The sequence below is a fragment of the Ambystoma mexicanum genome, chromosome 6q (assembly GCF_040938575.1).
Source record: "Ambystoma mexicanum isolate Mex_15411 chromosome 6q, UKY_AmexF1_1, whole genome shotgun sequence".
NCBI classification, from domain to species: Eukaryota; Metazoa; Chordata; class Amphibia; order Caudata; family Ambystomatidae; genus Ambystoma; species Ambystoma mexicanum.
In genome coordinates, this window is record NC_090937.1 from 1,656,630,288 (window position 1) to 1,656,645,358 (window position 15,071).

General features: G+C 51.9%; 1 protein-coding gene across 5 annotated transcripts; it reads left to right on the forward strand.

Moving 5' to 3' along the window:
* The first annotated feature begins 3,648 nt into the window (after positions 1-3,648).
* Positions 3,649-12,202, forward strand: LOC138516993 (nanos homolog 1-like). 5 transcript variants are annotated; one of them, XM_069632489.1, is made up of 2 exons: positions 3,649-10,507; positions 10,538-12,202. In XM_069632489.1, exon 1 carries the CDS (start codon positions 4,370-4,372, stop codon positions 5,135-5,137), a length of 768 nt encoding a protein of 255 aa, XP_069488590.1. In that variant the 5' UTR covers positions 3,649-4,369; the 3' UTR covers positions 5,138-10,507; positions 10,538-12,202. The 5 variants fall into 5 exon arrangements, with proteins under 5 accessions (XP_069488590.1, XP_069488591.1, XP_069488593.1 ...); XM_069632490.1 differs by having other exon boundaries at positions 3,649-10,241; positions 10,272-12,202; XM_069632492.1 differs by having other exon boundaries at positions 3,649-9,922; positions 10,006-12,202.
* Positions 12,203-15,071: the final 2,869 nt, after the last annotated feature.

Consider the following 15,071-nt stretch of genomic DNA (forward strand, 5'->3'; position numbering starts at 1 on the left):
TACATTAAATAACCAGCAGACTCTAGGCATGACTCGTGCATTGCATGATGATTACAGCACTCGCAGCAGCTATGCAGCGGAGGCCAGGCGGACACTGTGCATTGCAATCCGATTCCAGCATTTACATTAAATAACCAGCAGACTCTAGGCATGACTCTTGCATTGCATGATGACTGCAAGACTCGCGGCAGCTATGCAGCGGGGCCAGGCGGACACTGTGCATTGCAAGCCGATTGCAGCAGTTATATTAAATAACCAGCAGACTCTAGGCATGACTCGTGCATTGCATGATAACTGCAGCACTCGCAGCAGCTATGCAGCAGAGGCCAGACAGACACTGTGCATAGCAAGCCGATTGCAGCAGTTACATTAAATAACCAGCAGACTCTAGGTATGACTCGTGCATTGCATAACTGCAGCACTCGCAGCAGCTATGCAGCAGAGGCCAGGCAGACACTGTGTATTGCAAGCTGATTGCAGCAGTTACATTAAATAATCAGCAGACTCTAGGCATGACTCGTGCGTTGCATGATGACTGCATGACTCGCGGCAGCTATGCAGCGGGGCCAGGCGGACAGTGTGCATTGCAAGCCGATTCCAGCAGTTACATTAAATAACAAGCAGACTATAGGCATGACTTGTGCATTGCATGATGACTGCATGACTCGCATCAGTTATGCAGCGGGGCCAGGCGGACTCTGTGCATTGCAAACCGATTCCAGCAGTTACATTAAATAACCAGCAGGCCCTAGGCATGACTCGTGCATTATATGATGACTGCAGAACTGGCGGCAGCTATGCAGCGGAGGCCAGGCGGACACTGTGCATTGCAAGCCGATTGCAGCAGTTACATTAAATGACCAGCAGACTCTAGGCATGACTCGTGCATTACATGATGACTGCAGCAGTCTCGGAAGCTATGCAGCGGGGCCAGGCGGACATAGTGCATTCAAGCCGATTCCAGCAGTTACATTAAATAACCAGCAGACTCTAGGCATGACTTGTGCATTATATGATGACTGCAGAACTGGGGGCACCTGTGCAGCGGAGGCCAGGCGGACACTGTGCATTCAAGCCGATTCCAGCAGTTACATTAAATAACCAGCAGACTCTAGCCATGACTCGTGCATTGCATGATGACTGCATGACTCGCGGCAGCTATGCAGCGGAGGCCAGGCGGACACTGTGCATTCAAGCCTATTCCAGCAGTTACATTAAATAACCAGCAGACTCTAGGCATGACTCGTGCATTATATGATGACTGCAGCACTCCTGGCAGCTATGCAGCGGAGGCCAGGTGGACACTGTGCATTGCAAGCCGATTGCAGCAGTTACATTAAATAACCAGCAGACTCTAGGCATGACTCGTGCATTATATGATGACTGCAGCACTCCTGGCAGCTATGCAGCAGAGGCCAGGCGGAAACTGTGCATTGCAAGCCGATTCCAGCAGTTACATTAAATAACCAACAGACTCTAGGCATGACTCGTGCATTGTATGATGACTGCAGCATTCGCAGCAGCTATGCAGCGGGGCCAGGCGGACTCTGTGCATTGCAAGCCGATTCCAGCCGTTACATTAAATAACCAGCAGACTCTAGGCATGACTCGTGCATTGCATGATGACTGCATGACTCGCATCAGCTATGCAGCAGAGGCCAGGCGGACACTGTGCATTGCAATCCGATTCCAGCATTTACATTAAATAACCAGCAGACTCTAGGCATGACTCGTGCATCATATGATGACTGCATGACTCGCGGCAGTTATGCAGCGGAGGCCAGATGGACAGTGTGCATTTTAAGCCGATTCCAGCAGTTACATTAAATAACCAGCAGACTCTGGGCAGGATTCGTGCATTATATGATGACTGCATGACTCGTGCCAGCTATGCAGCGGGGCCAGGCGGACACTGTGCATTGCAAGCCGATTCCAGCAGTTACATTAAATAACCAGCAGACTCTAGGCATGACTCGTGCATTGTATGATGACTGCAGCACTCGCAGCAGCTATGCAGCGGGGCCAGGCAGACTCTGTGCATTGCAAGCCGATTCCAGCCGTTACGTTAAATAACCAGCAGACTCTAGGCATGACTCGTGCATTGCATGATGACTGCATGACTCGCATCAGCTATGCAGCGGAGGCCAGGTGGACAGCGTGCATTGTAAGCCGATTCCAGCAGTTACATTAAATAACCAGCAGACTTTAGGCATGACTCGTGCATTACATTATGATTACAGCACTCGTGGCAGCTATGCAGCGGGGCCAGGCGGACACTGTGCATTGCAAGCCGATTCCAGCAGTTACATTAAATAACCAGCAGACTCTAGGCATGACTCGTGCATTGTATGATGACTGCAGCACTCGCAGCAGCTATGCAGCGGGGCCAGGCGGACTCTGTGCATTGCAAGCCGATTCCAGCCGTTACATTAAATAACCAGCAGACTCTAGGCATGACTCGTGCATTGCATGATGACTGCATGACTCGCATCAGCTATGCAGCGGAGGCCAGGTGGACAGTGTGCATTGTAAGCCGATTCCAGCAGTTACATTAAATAACCAGAAGACTCTAGGCATGACTCGTGCATTACATGATGATTACAGCACTCGTGGCAGCTATGCAGCGGGGCGAGGCGGACAGTGTGCATTGCAAGCCGATTCCAGCAGTTTACTCAAAACATCGTGCCCTGTCGGGCAATTGCAGAAGAGGTCAGGAGATAGCTTTGCATTGCACGGTCATGAGAGCATTTACTACCGATGCACGTGAGAGCTCAGGCAGAGAGTGCCCTTTACCGGGTGATTACAGCGCGCCATTACATTTAGTGCACAGTCTAGCTGCGAACTGTGTATTTTACAATCCTGCTCTCGGCGCTTCCCTCTCGTCCTACAGCCCTCCTCTTGAGCTAGGGTCCTATACATTCGTCGCCCACCCGCCCCCCTCCCCTACCCCCAAGACCACCCCAGGGACCTTTCCGGAGCAGACTTGGAACTTGGAAAGGCTGCAAAGCGTCACAGCCACAGGTGATTACACCCATAACCCCCACAACTAAATGGCGCTCATGTTATCCCCACCAGAAGGATACTGGGCGGAGTGCGGCGTCTTAGATTCTCGCAAACTGCCTGCTTACAGTATGTGCCTAGCTCCTCGCCCAGCAGTGCGGTGCGGAGGGTAGGCGCTACAACAGACATCAGCAGATGTTAACGCGAGGCCTTTACACACTACCACCCCGCCTTCCAGAATAGCCAGACTGAAAGCACATCAAATGAATGTACACATCGTGCATTTTAATGGAAATTCCCTGTTTTGCATTTTTGTTGCGCGCTTCTGAAAACCCGACCGGAGTTTCGTCTTCCGTGGGTCGGGCAGGCGAGGCAGAATTGTATACAACTCAATGAGCAAGTGTGCATTTAACGTGGCAGCTCGCGCAGTGCACGCTCAGTGCACCTCGGCGTAGCTGTTGCGACGTTTGCTGCAGTGACTTCAACAAAATATTGCCCCACCCTCCCTCCCGTTGCCAACATTGCATCGGAGTCATTCACTCATTCGTGGAACATTATTATTGCTTAAATAAACAGGCTGAACTTGGTCCAGGGGACGGCGGCGCTGGAATCCATGCCGCGTTTTCCTTGTGAGTCTGCCCGGGTGCTGGCAGAGAAGGACTCTGTGTGGAGCGAAGTCAGACTGAAATCAAAAGCGGGCCCCTCCCTCTTCCCTGCAAAAGCTCTGCCCGCACCCCCTTGGGCAGCATTCGGTGGGTCTGTGCAGCCGGAGCAGCACCTGCAAGGAACCGGGGTCTAGACGCAGGAGACCGGCGGGAGGGGGTTCTGCGGAGCAGGTGGGGGCTCATCAAGGCCACGCAGAAGGGTGCCTTCCACGAGAGCCCCCCAAAGCAGAAGGCAGCCTTCACTGGCGTGGACTGTGCATCACTGGCTGGCTGGTAGAAGACCAGGGAGGGGGTGGGGGGCTGCAGGCTTGCGGAGCTCCTGCAGGGTTAGGGAAGCAGCCAGGGCGAGAGTGCCGCATGTGCAGGACGGCTGACCAGCAGAGGCAGAGGGGCAGGGGTGCGGGGACCTGCACGGCGCAATCTGCACCCCAACTGCAGCGACGCCAGAAGGAGCCAGGCCAACTGTGGATGCGTGGGACACCCGATAGTCGATTCTGAAAGGACAGCTGGGGGCCGGAGCTAGGCGCATCACACTGGGGCATCCTAAGAGAAGGAAGCCACCGAGGACACGGCTGTGGAAGAACAGTGGAGAGCGCTGCCCAAGTTCTGGAGCTCTGCCTCTTTTATCTGGCAGTCCTGTTGCCTTCTCTGTGGTAGATAGCAAGCGCCCACCTCCTCTCCTTCCAGTGGCTTGGCCTTGCACCATGGATTTCTTGAACCCGAGTTTCTTGGGCTCCGGAGGCTCCTATGACTATACCTTCAACTTTTGGAATGACTACCTGGGGCTCTCCACCCTAGTTAGTGCAAAGGGGCAAGGGGCCAGCAGTGGCCAGTCCAGCCCACCCCCTCCACACAGCCCCAACGCGATCACAGAGTCGCTGAAGGCCACCCTAGGCCTGGAGGACCCCGCTACGTCCCCCTGCACCTGCGGGCAGCTGCTCAGGCCCAGTGGAGAGGAGTGTGGTTGCCAACTAGGCCCGGGACCCACTGAGCGCTGCTTCACCGCTGCTGCCATCTGCCACAGACCCTATGCCACCGCCGAGCAGTCGCAGCACTGTGGCTTCTCGCCACCACCCTTCGGACAAGCGGGAAGCGGCCTGGAGCTGTACACGGAGCGGCGGACACTGCTCAGGAAAGCGAGCGGGCTAGCGGGAAGCCGGCTGAAACCCGAGGCCAAGATCTGCGTCTTCTGTCGAAACAACGGTGCCCCAGAGGAGGTATATGGTTCTCATGTCCTGAAGACCCCCGACGGTGGACGGGTGCTCTGCCCCATCCTGCGGGCCTACACCTGTCCGCTGTGCAGCGCCAATGGCGATAGTGCACATACCATTAAGTACTGCCCGCTGTCCAAGGACCAGGCCTCGCCGCACCAGCAGCCACCGCAGCCGCACTACCAGCAGTACCAGCACTACCACAGACTACTTAAGGGAGGCCGAGGTATAACGGGCCAAAGGAGACTCAAGATTTTTTAAACAGCCGGGCGTCCACCTTCAGGCCCGCCACAAACCGTGAGATCCAAAGCCTTGAAGGTTTAGAGGTGAGGATTCTGGACCAAAATTCTATCTATGTACAGTAAAAATGGAAAATCCCAAGTGTGAGCCGCCATTGAAGTGATTGCCCTAATGGGGCCGTCTAGGAGTGAGACGGCCTTTAAAAGTGTGGGGCTCACTCCCGCTGAGACTTGACGTGCCTTCAGGGGCTGCCGACCAGAGAAGTCTTGAGCAGAGGCTGACTGGGCAAAGGAAGACCAGAGCGCTCAGGAACGCCGCCATTGCACTGCTGCTGGGCTTGCAAGGCAGCCATTTTGAAACCATGACAACAACCGCTGAAGAATTCAAGCCCCCTTCAGTTAATTTCTTAACGAACCACCCATCTCACCATGAAACCTCTGCGGTGCCTCCACAACTCCCAGTGGAAGCCCCCACCCCCAGTCTGCAAGAAGGGGCACAGTCGGAGAATGGCATTTCGAGGTGGCTGGGCCAGAGGTTCAGCCCACCCGCCACATGGGCATGACTAAACCTCACCCAACTCTGCAAAAGTGTCCTTTTCTTTTCGTTGGAAACGGATAGTCAACCGGACCAGCGATCCTGTCCCAAATGCAATGGGGCACCCCATGCTGTGGGGCAACCCATTGATAGCCTAGGATGTTACCGCTAAATTAATAACAGAGACAATATTTGAAAACATCAGACAAAATGCACTTGAACCCCTCACAATATTCGAAAAGAGCACCCGGTGATTGTCCTGTTTGAGCTGCTTGGTTTCTCTAAACAGAGCAGCTCGCAGCACTGGAGGTACCCAACTACTGCCCCCTGCCCAGAATATCCTCCTCTTGGGGGTAAATAGACATTCCAGTCCCAATACACCACCTGCCTTGTGCCCTTTGACGGGAAACGACTTCCTGGTTCAAGCGCAACGTTCCCTGCTACTTGCAGAACTAATTCCCATGGAAACAAACAAAGTACATTCTATCCCTGGGGGGTGGGGTGCTTCTGGAACTTCGCATGCAGGGCCTATCTGAGCCCAAAGAGAGAGGGAACCCCGGGCCCCTCGTCAACAGACTGAACAGTCTCCGAGCTCGAGGTAGGAGGGGGGAAGCCTCCAGCGCCTGGGTCCTCCAGCCCCTGGCAAGGAAGGGTGTGCAACCAGGAAATGGGACCCCCGTGCTTCCGCTCTCTGTTGACAACACACCTCTGCTGGGTCCATTGAAGGTCAGGGGCCCAACCCCCCGGCCCAGGTGCTTACTACCTTGCAATAAATTGACCAAACTGCCTTAGGGGGGTAGGGCAAGACAAAGGCAGCACCTGCTGCCTGGCAGCATTTACGAAAATCAAATAACGTCATTTTGAGTTTACATGAACTAAAATTGGAATGGTTGGCCTCTGCGAGGGGCAGCTCCAACTCCACCCCCTGAATTGCACTGGGCTACGGTGAGGGACCTGCACCAGAATTACCCATCGACATGCATTGGTGCGCATTGACGGAGTTGCGCCAACTCTCCATCGACAAGCATTGGGCGCAGTGAGGGACTTGCACCTACGCCCCATTGAAATAACTCGAAGGCACAGTAAGGGACCTGTTGAAACTGCCCATTGGCACGCATTGGGGCATGTGGCAACATGTACTAACTCTCCTGTCATAGACATTGGGGCACGGCGAGGGTCTCCTCACGCATATGCATCATGGACACAGTAAGGAACCTGCAGACAATCTCAAGCGACATGCATGGGGGCATGTCCATTGGGGAACTGTGGGGGCATGCACCCACTCTCCCCTGAGTTGCATTGGGGCACACTAAGGGAGGGGGGCTATGCACCAACTCCTCAATGGCATGCATTGGGGCATGGCAACAGACCTGCAGAAACAACATGCATCAGAGCACAGTGGGGCATGCACCAACTCTCCATTAACATGCATTGGGGAACAGTGCAGCCTTAACTAACTCTCCACTGAGTTGCATTTGGGGCTACAGTAAGGGACTAGCAGCAATAACATGCATCGATTCACAGTAGGGACAGGCACCACCTCACCAAGGGCATGCAGTGGGGCACAGTAAGGGACATGCAGCAACAACATGCATCGGGTGCAGTGGGGACATGCACCAACTCTGCATTGGCATGCATTGCACCACAGTAAGGGACCTGGACTGTCCATTGACCTGCATTGGGGCAGAAGGAAGTACCTGATGCACGACCCCATAGAAGGGCATTGGGGGGTAGCTGGTCCCCCTATATGTGGCTGAATGCTGATAAAGTATACAGCACGTTCAACTGGGCACAAACAGAATGCACGAGAAAGACGAGCTGTTCTGTAATTAGTGATCTCGTCCTTGAGGCGGGGGGCTGGGTGGGGAGGGGGGTAGCTTGGCAGGACTGAATCGGATTTGGGCGTGCCTGCTTTCAATTTTACTCAACTTTTACCTTTTTAAAATAATTGTAAGAATCACTTTATTTGCCCCTTTCAAAGAATTAATTTAGATCTAATTTAATTATTTGTATTATTTTAAAGTATTTTACTCGTGCAGGATGTAAGCTGGGGGTCTAGCTTAGCTCAGGGGGGGGTATTCATTGGAGGAGGGTGGCTTCCCCTTAATGTGTGCGCCCCAATCTTTCTCTACTTTGCTCGGGTTTGTCCTTTCCTTTTCTGACTCCCTCTCTCACAACATTAGCACTTCTGAAAAAGACTATTAGCTCTCATTAATTTCTCTTCACCCCCGCCCTCACTGTCCTGGGGCCCCTGGCCCCTCTGCTCCTGCCCATATATTTGTATGTGCTCTATGAAGAACATTATGGGATCAAAACATACCATGTTTTTCTTCTATATAAGCAACTCAAAGATTAATGTTAAATTCATATCTGCTGTATTTTGATTCAAACATTTTCAGAATCTAAACAAAAAGATCCTGATACCCTCACAGTATCCCTCCACATCACCCTCCCCAGTTTCCTCTCACTCGAGGAGGAGTAAAGGCTCTGGTACCCACGCGGTATCCCTGCTCATAACCTCCCAGTTTCCTCTCACCCTAGGGAGAGTATTCACTCGGTAACCCTCACAGTATCCCCATCACCTCACCCAGTTTCCTCCGACCCAAAGGGACGTAAGGAGTATTCGTAAGGAGTATCGTACTCTCACAGGATCCCTCCCAATGGCCTTCCCCCTCCAGTTGCCTGTCATCGTAGGGGAAGTATGAACTCTGGTACCCTTACAGTATCCCTCCACATCACCCTCCCTAGTTTCCTCTCACCCTAGGGGGAGTAAGGACTCTGGTACTCTCACAGGATCCCTCCTCATAGCCCCCAGTTTCCTCTCACCCTAGGGGGGTAAGGACTCTGGTACTCTCACAGGATTCCTCTCCCATAACCCCCAGTTTCCTCTCACACGAGGAGGAGTTAGGGCTCTGGTACCCACGCAGTAACCCTCCTCATCGCCTCCCAGCGTCCTCTCACCCTAGGGGGAGTAAGGACTCTGGTACTCTCACAAGATCCCTCCCCCATAACCCCTTGTTTCCTCTCACCTTAGGGGGAGTGAGGACTCTGGTACTCTCACAGTATCCCTCCTCAATACCTCCCAGCGTCCTCTCACCCTAGGGGGAGTAAGGACTCTGGTACTCTCACAAGATCCCTCCCCCATAAACCCCAGTTTCCTCTCACCTTAGGGGGAGTGAGGACTCTGTACTCTTGCCGGATCCTCCCCCATAACCCCTTGTTTCCTCTCACCTTAGGGGGAGTGAGGACTCTGGTACTCTCACAGTATCCCTCCTCATCACCTCCCAGCGTCCTCTCACCCTAGGGGGAGTAAGGACTCTGGTACTCTCACAAGATCCCTCCCCCATAAACCCCTGTTTCCTCTCACCTTAGGGGGAATGAGGACTCTGTACTCTTGCCGGATCCTCCCCCATAACCCCCATTTTCCTCTCACCTTAGGGGGAGTAAGGACTCTGGTTTCTCACAGGATCCCTCCCGCATAACCCCCAGTTTCCTCTCACCCTAGGGGTATAAGGACTCTGGTTTCTCACATCATCCCTCCCCCATAACCCCGAGTTTCCCCTCACCCTAGCGGGAGTAAGGACTCTGGTATTCTGACAGGATCCGTCCCCAGCACCCCCCACCCCCGGTTTCCTATCGCCCTAGGAGGAGGAAGGACTCAGATTTCTCACAGTATCCCTCCCCATAACCTCCAACTTTCCTCTCACCCTAGGGGGAGTAAGGACTCAGGTACCCTCAGCCGACGGGGAGGAGGGTCTCTGGTAACCCTCACAGTACTCCTCCCATAAACTCTCCCAGTTTCCCCTCACCTCATCTCCTCAATGTCAGATTCACTGCCATCAACTCACGCCACGGCTTGCATTCCTCCCCATGCCACTCCATCAGGAGGTGGCGCGTATGAACTCACCCCTCTCCTGGCATTCCTCCCCATGCCACTCCATCAGGATGTTGCGCGTATGAACTCACCCCTCTCCTGGCATTCCTCCCCATGCCCCTCCATCAGGAGGTGGCGCGTATGAACTCACCCCACGGCTGGCATTCCTCCCCATGCCACTCCATCAGGAGGCGGCGCGTATGAACTCACCCCTCTCCTGGCATTCCTCCCCATGCCCCTCCATCAGGAGGTGGCGCGTATGAACTCACCCCACGGCTGGCATTCCTCCCCATGCCACTCCATCAGGAGGTGGCGCGTATGAACTCACCCCTCTCCTGGCATTCCTCCCCATGCCACTCCATCAGGAGGTGGCGTGTATGAACTCACCCCATCAGGAGGTGGCGCGTATGAACTCACCCCTCTCCTGGCATTCCTCCCCACCCCTCTCCTGGCATTCCTCCCCATGCCACTCCATCAGGAGGTGGCGCGTATGAACTCACCCCTCGCCTGGCATTCCTCCCCATGCCACTCCATCAGGAGGTGGCGCGTATGAACTCACCCCTCGCCTGGCATTCCTCCCCATGCCACTCCATCAGGAGGTGGCGCGTATGAACTCACCCCTCGCCTGGCATTCCTCCCCATGCCACTCCATCAGGAGGTGGTGCGTATGAACTCACCCCTCGCCTGGCATTCCTCCCCATGCCACTCCATCAGGAGGTGGCGTGTATGAACTCACCCCATCAGTAGGTGGCGCGTATGAACTCACCCCTCTCCTGGCATTCCTCCCCATGCCACTCCATCAGGAGGTGGCGCGTATGAACTCACCCCTCGCCTGGCATTCCTCCCCATGCCACTCCATCAGGAGGTGGCGCGTATGAACTCACCCCTCGCCTGGCATTCCTCCCCATGCCACTCCATCAGGAGGTGGCGCGTATGAACTCACCCCTCGCCTGGCATTCCTCCCCATGCCACTCCATCAGGAGGTGGCGTGTATGAACTCACCCCATCAGGAGGTGGCGCGTATGAACTCACCCCTCGCCTGGCATTCCTCCCCATGCCACTCCATCAGGAGGTGGCGCGTATGAACTCACCCCTCGCCTGGCATTCCTCCCCATGCCACTCCATCAGGAGGTGGCGCGTATGAACTCACCCCTCGCCTGGCATTCCTCCCCATGCCACTCCATCAGGAGGTGGCGCTGCATTGCAAAGGGACGATAAAAACGGTGGAAGGGGGGTGTCAAAATCCAGGCCTCGAGGGCTGCAAACATGTTGAGGCTTTAGAGTATCCCTCATTAATCTTCGTGAGGTGTATGTGCGTTTAGAACCCTCAGATTCCATGTACACATTTGCAAATATTTCCGATGCTTTCCTGCTATGCCCTGCCTGTCCCGGTGTCCCGCCTCCCCAGCGTGTTCCTTTACTCCTCTGACTTCGCCCCACCTCTTCCCACTGGGGCCCTTAATAACCCCCTGGGTTTTCCTTTGTGCTCCATTTTCTTTCCTTCGTATTGACCAGTTCCTTCACTTTCATTTCGGCCCAGAATCCCTCAAGGGGGCGTTCCCCACAGTGAAGGTCACCCCTAAGCCTTGCATGGGGATGAGGGGGCAACCCTGGTGCTCTGGCCTCCCACCCTGCCAGCACGTGCCTTGAGCAGGATGTGGGGTGGGGGTTTAGGGGCGGGTCTTTGATTGCTGGCACCCCCTTCTTTGCAAGTCTCTATCTGGGCCTCACAGTCCTTTCCTCCGTGCTGTTGATCCTCGTGGTCCTCTTGTGAGCCCACCCTTAAAGCTGGGACGCTGTTCCATGCATTCCCTGTCTTAATCTCTACATGAAGCTTCTTTTCCTGTTTCATTCCACTTCCCCCGTCCCCTTCGTCCGCCCGCCCCCCGCCCCGCACCTCCGGCCACCCTCACACTGTGACCTCGGCTACTAGCTTTCCTGGCCGGTAAATGAAACCTCCTGCACTGCATCCTGCCCACTGAGCTATCTGAATGGGCTTCTATCCCTCCAGGATTCTGTCCCGGGTGCCTGTACACGAGGGCGCGCATGTGCAGATGGCGCGCGTGCAGATGGCAGGCTGCATTTACTCTCGGACACCCTAGGGCACATCTTATGACACATAAAGGCGACTTTTCTGAGATGGGCAGCCCGTGGTCTGTTTCTGCAGCAGCCTCATAGATTCCACCCAGTCTCCAGCTCTCTCTTGGCTCTTACCTTTTGATTAGTGCCCTCTACCTTAAATCACTTAAGGGCTCCAGAGGACGCCACACTTATCTGGTTGTGTTGTGCTCGAGGGCTCTTTCCAGCCCCCTTCTGTGCCAGCCACCATATGCTGGGGAGGGGCTCCCTGAAAGACGTGTAGCACCACTGCTTGAACTTCTAAAGTAAATGAAATCAACACCCTCACAAATGATTAAATGTTTCCTGCTGCGGATCGAGAGTCCGTCTGAAAGTTCTCGGCGGACGCCTTGTGTGGTGAGTGGGGTGCCTGTGGTTACAAGTGGCAAGCCTTATCACTTCCTACAGGATGCAGGAGTCCTTATCCGACTCGCCAGCCTAGAACCTTCCCAGAATTCTCTGGGTGAAAGCAAGTAAGGACACACACGAGGCCTGAAAACCCTAGCACTGTATGACGCGTGTGTGTGTGTGTGTATGTGTGTGTATATATATATATATATATATATATATATATATATATACATATATATATATATATATATATATATATATATATATATATATATAGCTATATTTTTTACGGGGTGGGTGGGCGGAGGGCGGGTTATTAAGTGACGTGGAACAGGTTGTAAAATAAAAGGGGGGTTTTGTTCCCCAGGGTACTCTTCTCCTTGTAGACGTGTACTGTTATTTTTAATAAGCTGATAACTCAGTGGCTGAGTGCCTGTTGGCGAATCACAATTTAGAATCCAAGTAAGACAGCTCAGTGGGTTCAGCAGCTGCAGCTCTATTGTTTATGTAACTTGCAGGTGAACCCCTGAAAACAATGTACAATAGTCCTTCTGATTGTTCCGACTGCAGAGATGTGCGAGCAGCTTGCAACCCACACATTCTTTTTCCAGCAAGACAACTTAGTGGGTTCAGTGCTTGCTGCAGAGATCTCTCCGTAGCCAGCACGGGGCATTATCATAGCTCAGTGGGCTGCACACTTCACGTAGAGAGAGACACGTTTCATCCCCGATAAGGTCATCCCAGCTTTTCAACCTTGAACATAGAAAGAGCACGGGTTATTTAAGCGCCACGAGGAGATGAAAGTTGTGTTGCGTGCTATATTCTCGTTATTTAGTGAGATAAATCCGTGCAGTGCTTATTGAGGTGGCTTTTAGGGGGTGAGGCAGTTACCCCGAGCGCAAATAAATTGTTTTAAAAAGTCCCACTGCTCCTTATTGCAGGGGCTAAAAGTGAATACAAAATGACTTTAAATAAGTGTCTCTTTTAAAAAAATGAGTATTCTGTATTGTGAGCAGAAGGGTATATTTCTTGTGTATTCGTGTGTGCGTTTGTATATGGAGCTGTTTGTGCAGAAAGATACATATTTATGAATATATATAAACATGCGCACATTGCCATAATAATAATATACACATGTTTATGGCTATTTTCCCTTCTTTTTTAATGAATGTATTAGATTTGAAATTAAAAGCTGTTCCCTAGATGGAACTGCGCACAGACCATACAGTTTTATTTACCAAAGTATAATCCATGTGTATTTTGTTTTTAAAAACGAATGAAATCATACAAGATTTTAAATTTGTAATAGATGCTGTAATGTATATACATGGTTTATTTGTAAAATAGTATTTTAACATTTTGAAAAGAGGAAACGATGGTTTGCTAGCTCTCGCCTGAGTAATGTTACACTTGCTGTTACATTTGAAGTAATTAAAAATGTTTTTTTAAAGAAAATAATTGCTGTTTGTAAGGGGTTTTAATAGTATTTAATAGTTTAAATAGTATTTTTCAAATCTTTGTATAACATATTGGTATTATTTTTTTGGGGCATTAAATGTTTTGTTCCGGTCCATCCCGGGCCGAGCGAGCAGTGATTTCGTGAACCGCCAGTGCATTTTCTGTACATGAATATTAATTATTATTAAGAAAAATAATAATCATTCAATTTAAAAGAAAATGTGTCTAGAGTTATTTCATGGTGCACCAGGGAGATGAGGGGAGGCGGGTGCCTGCTGGGAAGGGCGCCCATCAGCAAAAAGGAATTAAGGGGGGGGGCGCTGAGGCAAGCAGTCAGGTGGAATTAAGAAATGGGGGGGGGCAGAGGAAGGGTCAACCTGCAGGTGAGAAATGGCGTCTGAAAAGTAACACACTGCATTGTTGCTGAATGCTGTATTATGGATAATTTATATAGCGCCCACATTGCACTAAGTCCGCCTGTAAGAGCTTGTTATGTTATGTTATCTATACTTGTAAAGCGCGAGGTCTCCCAAGGGCATCATGGCGCTGGAGAGGAGAGCTGCTCAGAACGAGAATAAACCAGGAAGTGGGAAACTAAAACAGAGTGGTTTTAAGCGCTCTTCTAAAACCAAGGTGGTTAGGAAAAGTCCTTAAAGCCAAAGGGAGGCTGTTCCAGAGTTTGGCAGCTGCTATGGAGAAGGCCCTGCCGCCAATACTCACACGGTTAAATCTATGAACAACGAGAAGATTAGCTTAACATCAGTTTTAGCAGCCTGGGTACAGGAGCCAATCATATAGTCGCCACTATATGTCACAGATAGGTCCTTAGGCCCGATAGGCCCACAAATATATATAATATATACACAGGGAAGAGATTTTAAGTCATTTTTAAACCCACCATAGATGGTTTTGCTACACATGCTGCAATTCACCAATCACAGGACTTTCAGACCGCGCTGCCCTGATGCGCCCTAATAAGGGCAAACCCAGCGGGATGCAGTGGTCTGCACCCGAGAGAGCTCTCTTTCTTGGGTTGAAGAAGGTGTGTTCAAAATAGCACTAAAGATAATTCCCTGGAGCTATAGGCTCGCCTTTGGGCTAATTTGCATGCCCACAATGCTTTGCTCATGTGGCTTGGAACTGGTGGTGACTTGTCAGTGATGGCTACTGGGTGCTGCTGTGGAGTGTGTCACATTTCAGGTGTACCTTTATTTTTTGTATCAAGACTTTTTAAAGCTACCCTAACTTGGCTGGTGTTTGCTAGACACCCTAGTGTTCCAACCACAAGGCGGTCAGACTTTAGTGAAGCGATGATTCCTGATCAGGGTGGAGCTGGCAGGTCAGTGTCTAGCCTTGAGAACTGTCAGGCGGGGGTTGAACAAGCTTTCTAAGCCAAAGTCATTTCATGGAGCCAAAGGATTGCAGTGGGGCTGGACAGAAAAGACACAACATACACCATGTAGCTAGCATTACAAATAACAACTTGTGAACTCTGTCACCAACCACAGTTTTATAAATGAGAGTGGACAGAACATGAGAATTAACCAATCCCTCTGCTGACTAGAACACAAAAGCGATAACTCAGTCACTATTCATTTTTCATTCATTCCATACACTCCT

What these genes read in the sequence shown, in the direction of transcription:
- LOC138516993 (XM_069632489.1), top strand. Translation starts at nt 4,370, where the DNA reads ATGGATTTCTTGAACCCGAGTTTCTTGGGCTCCGGAGGCTCCTATGAC.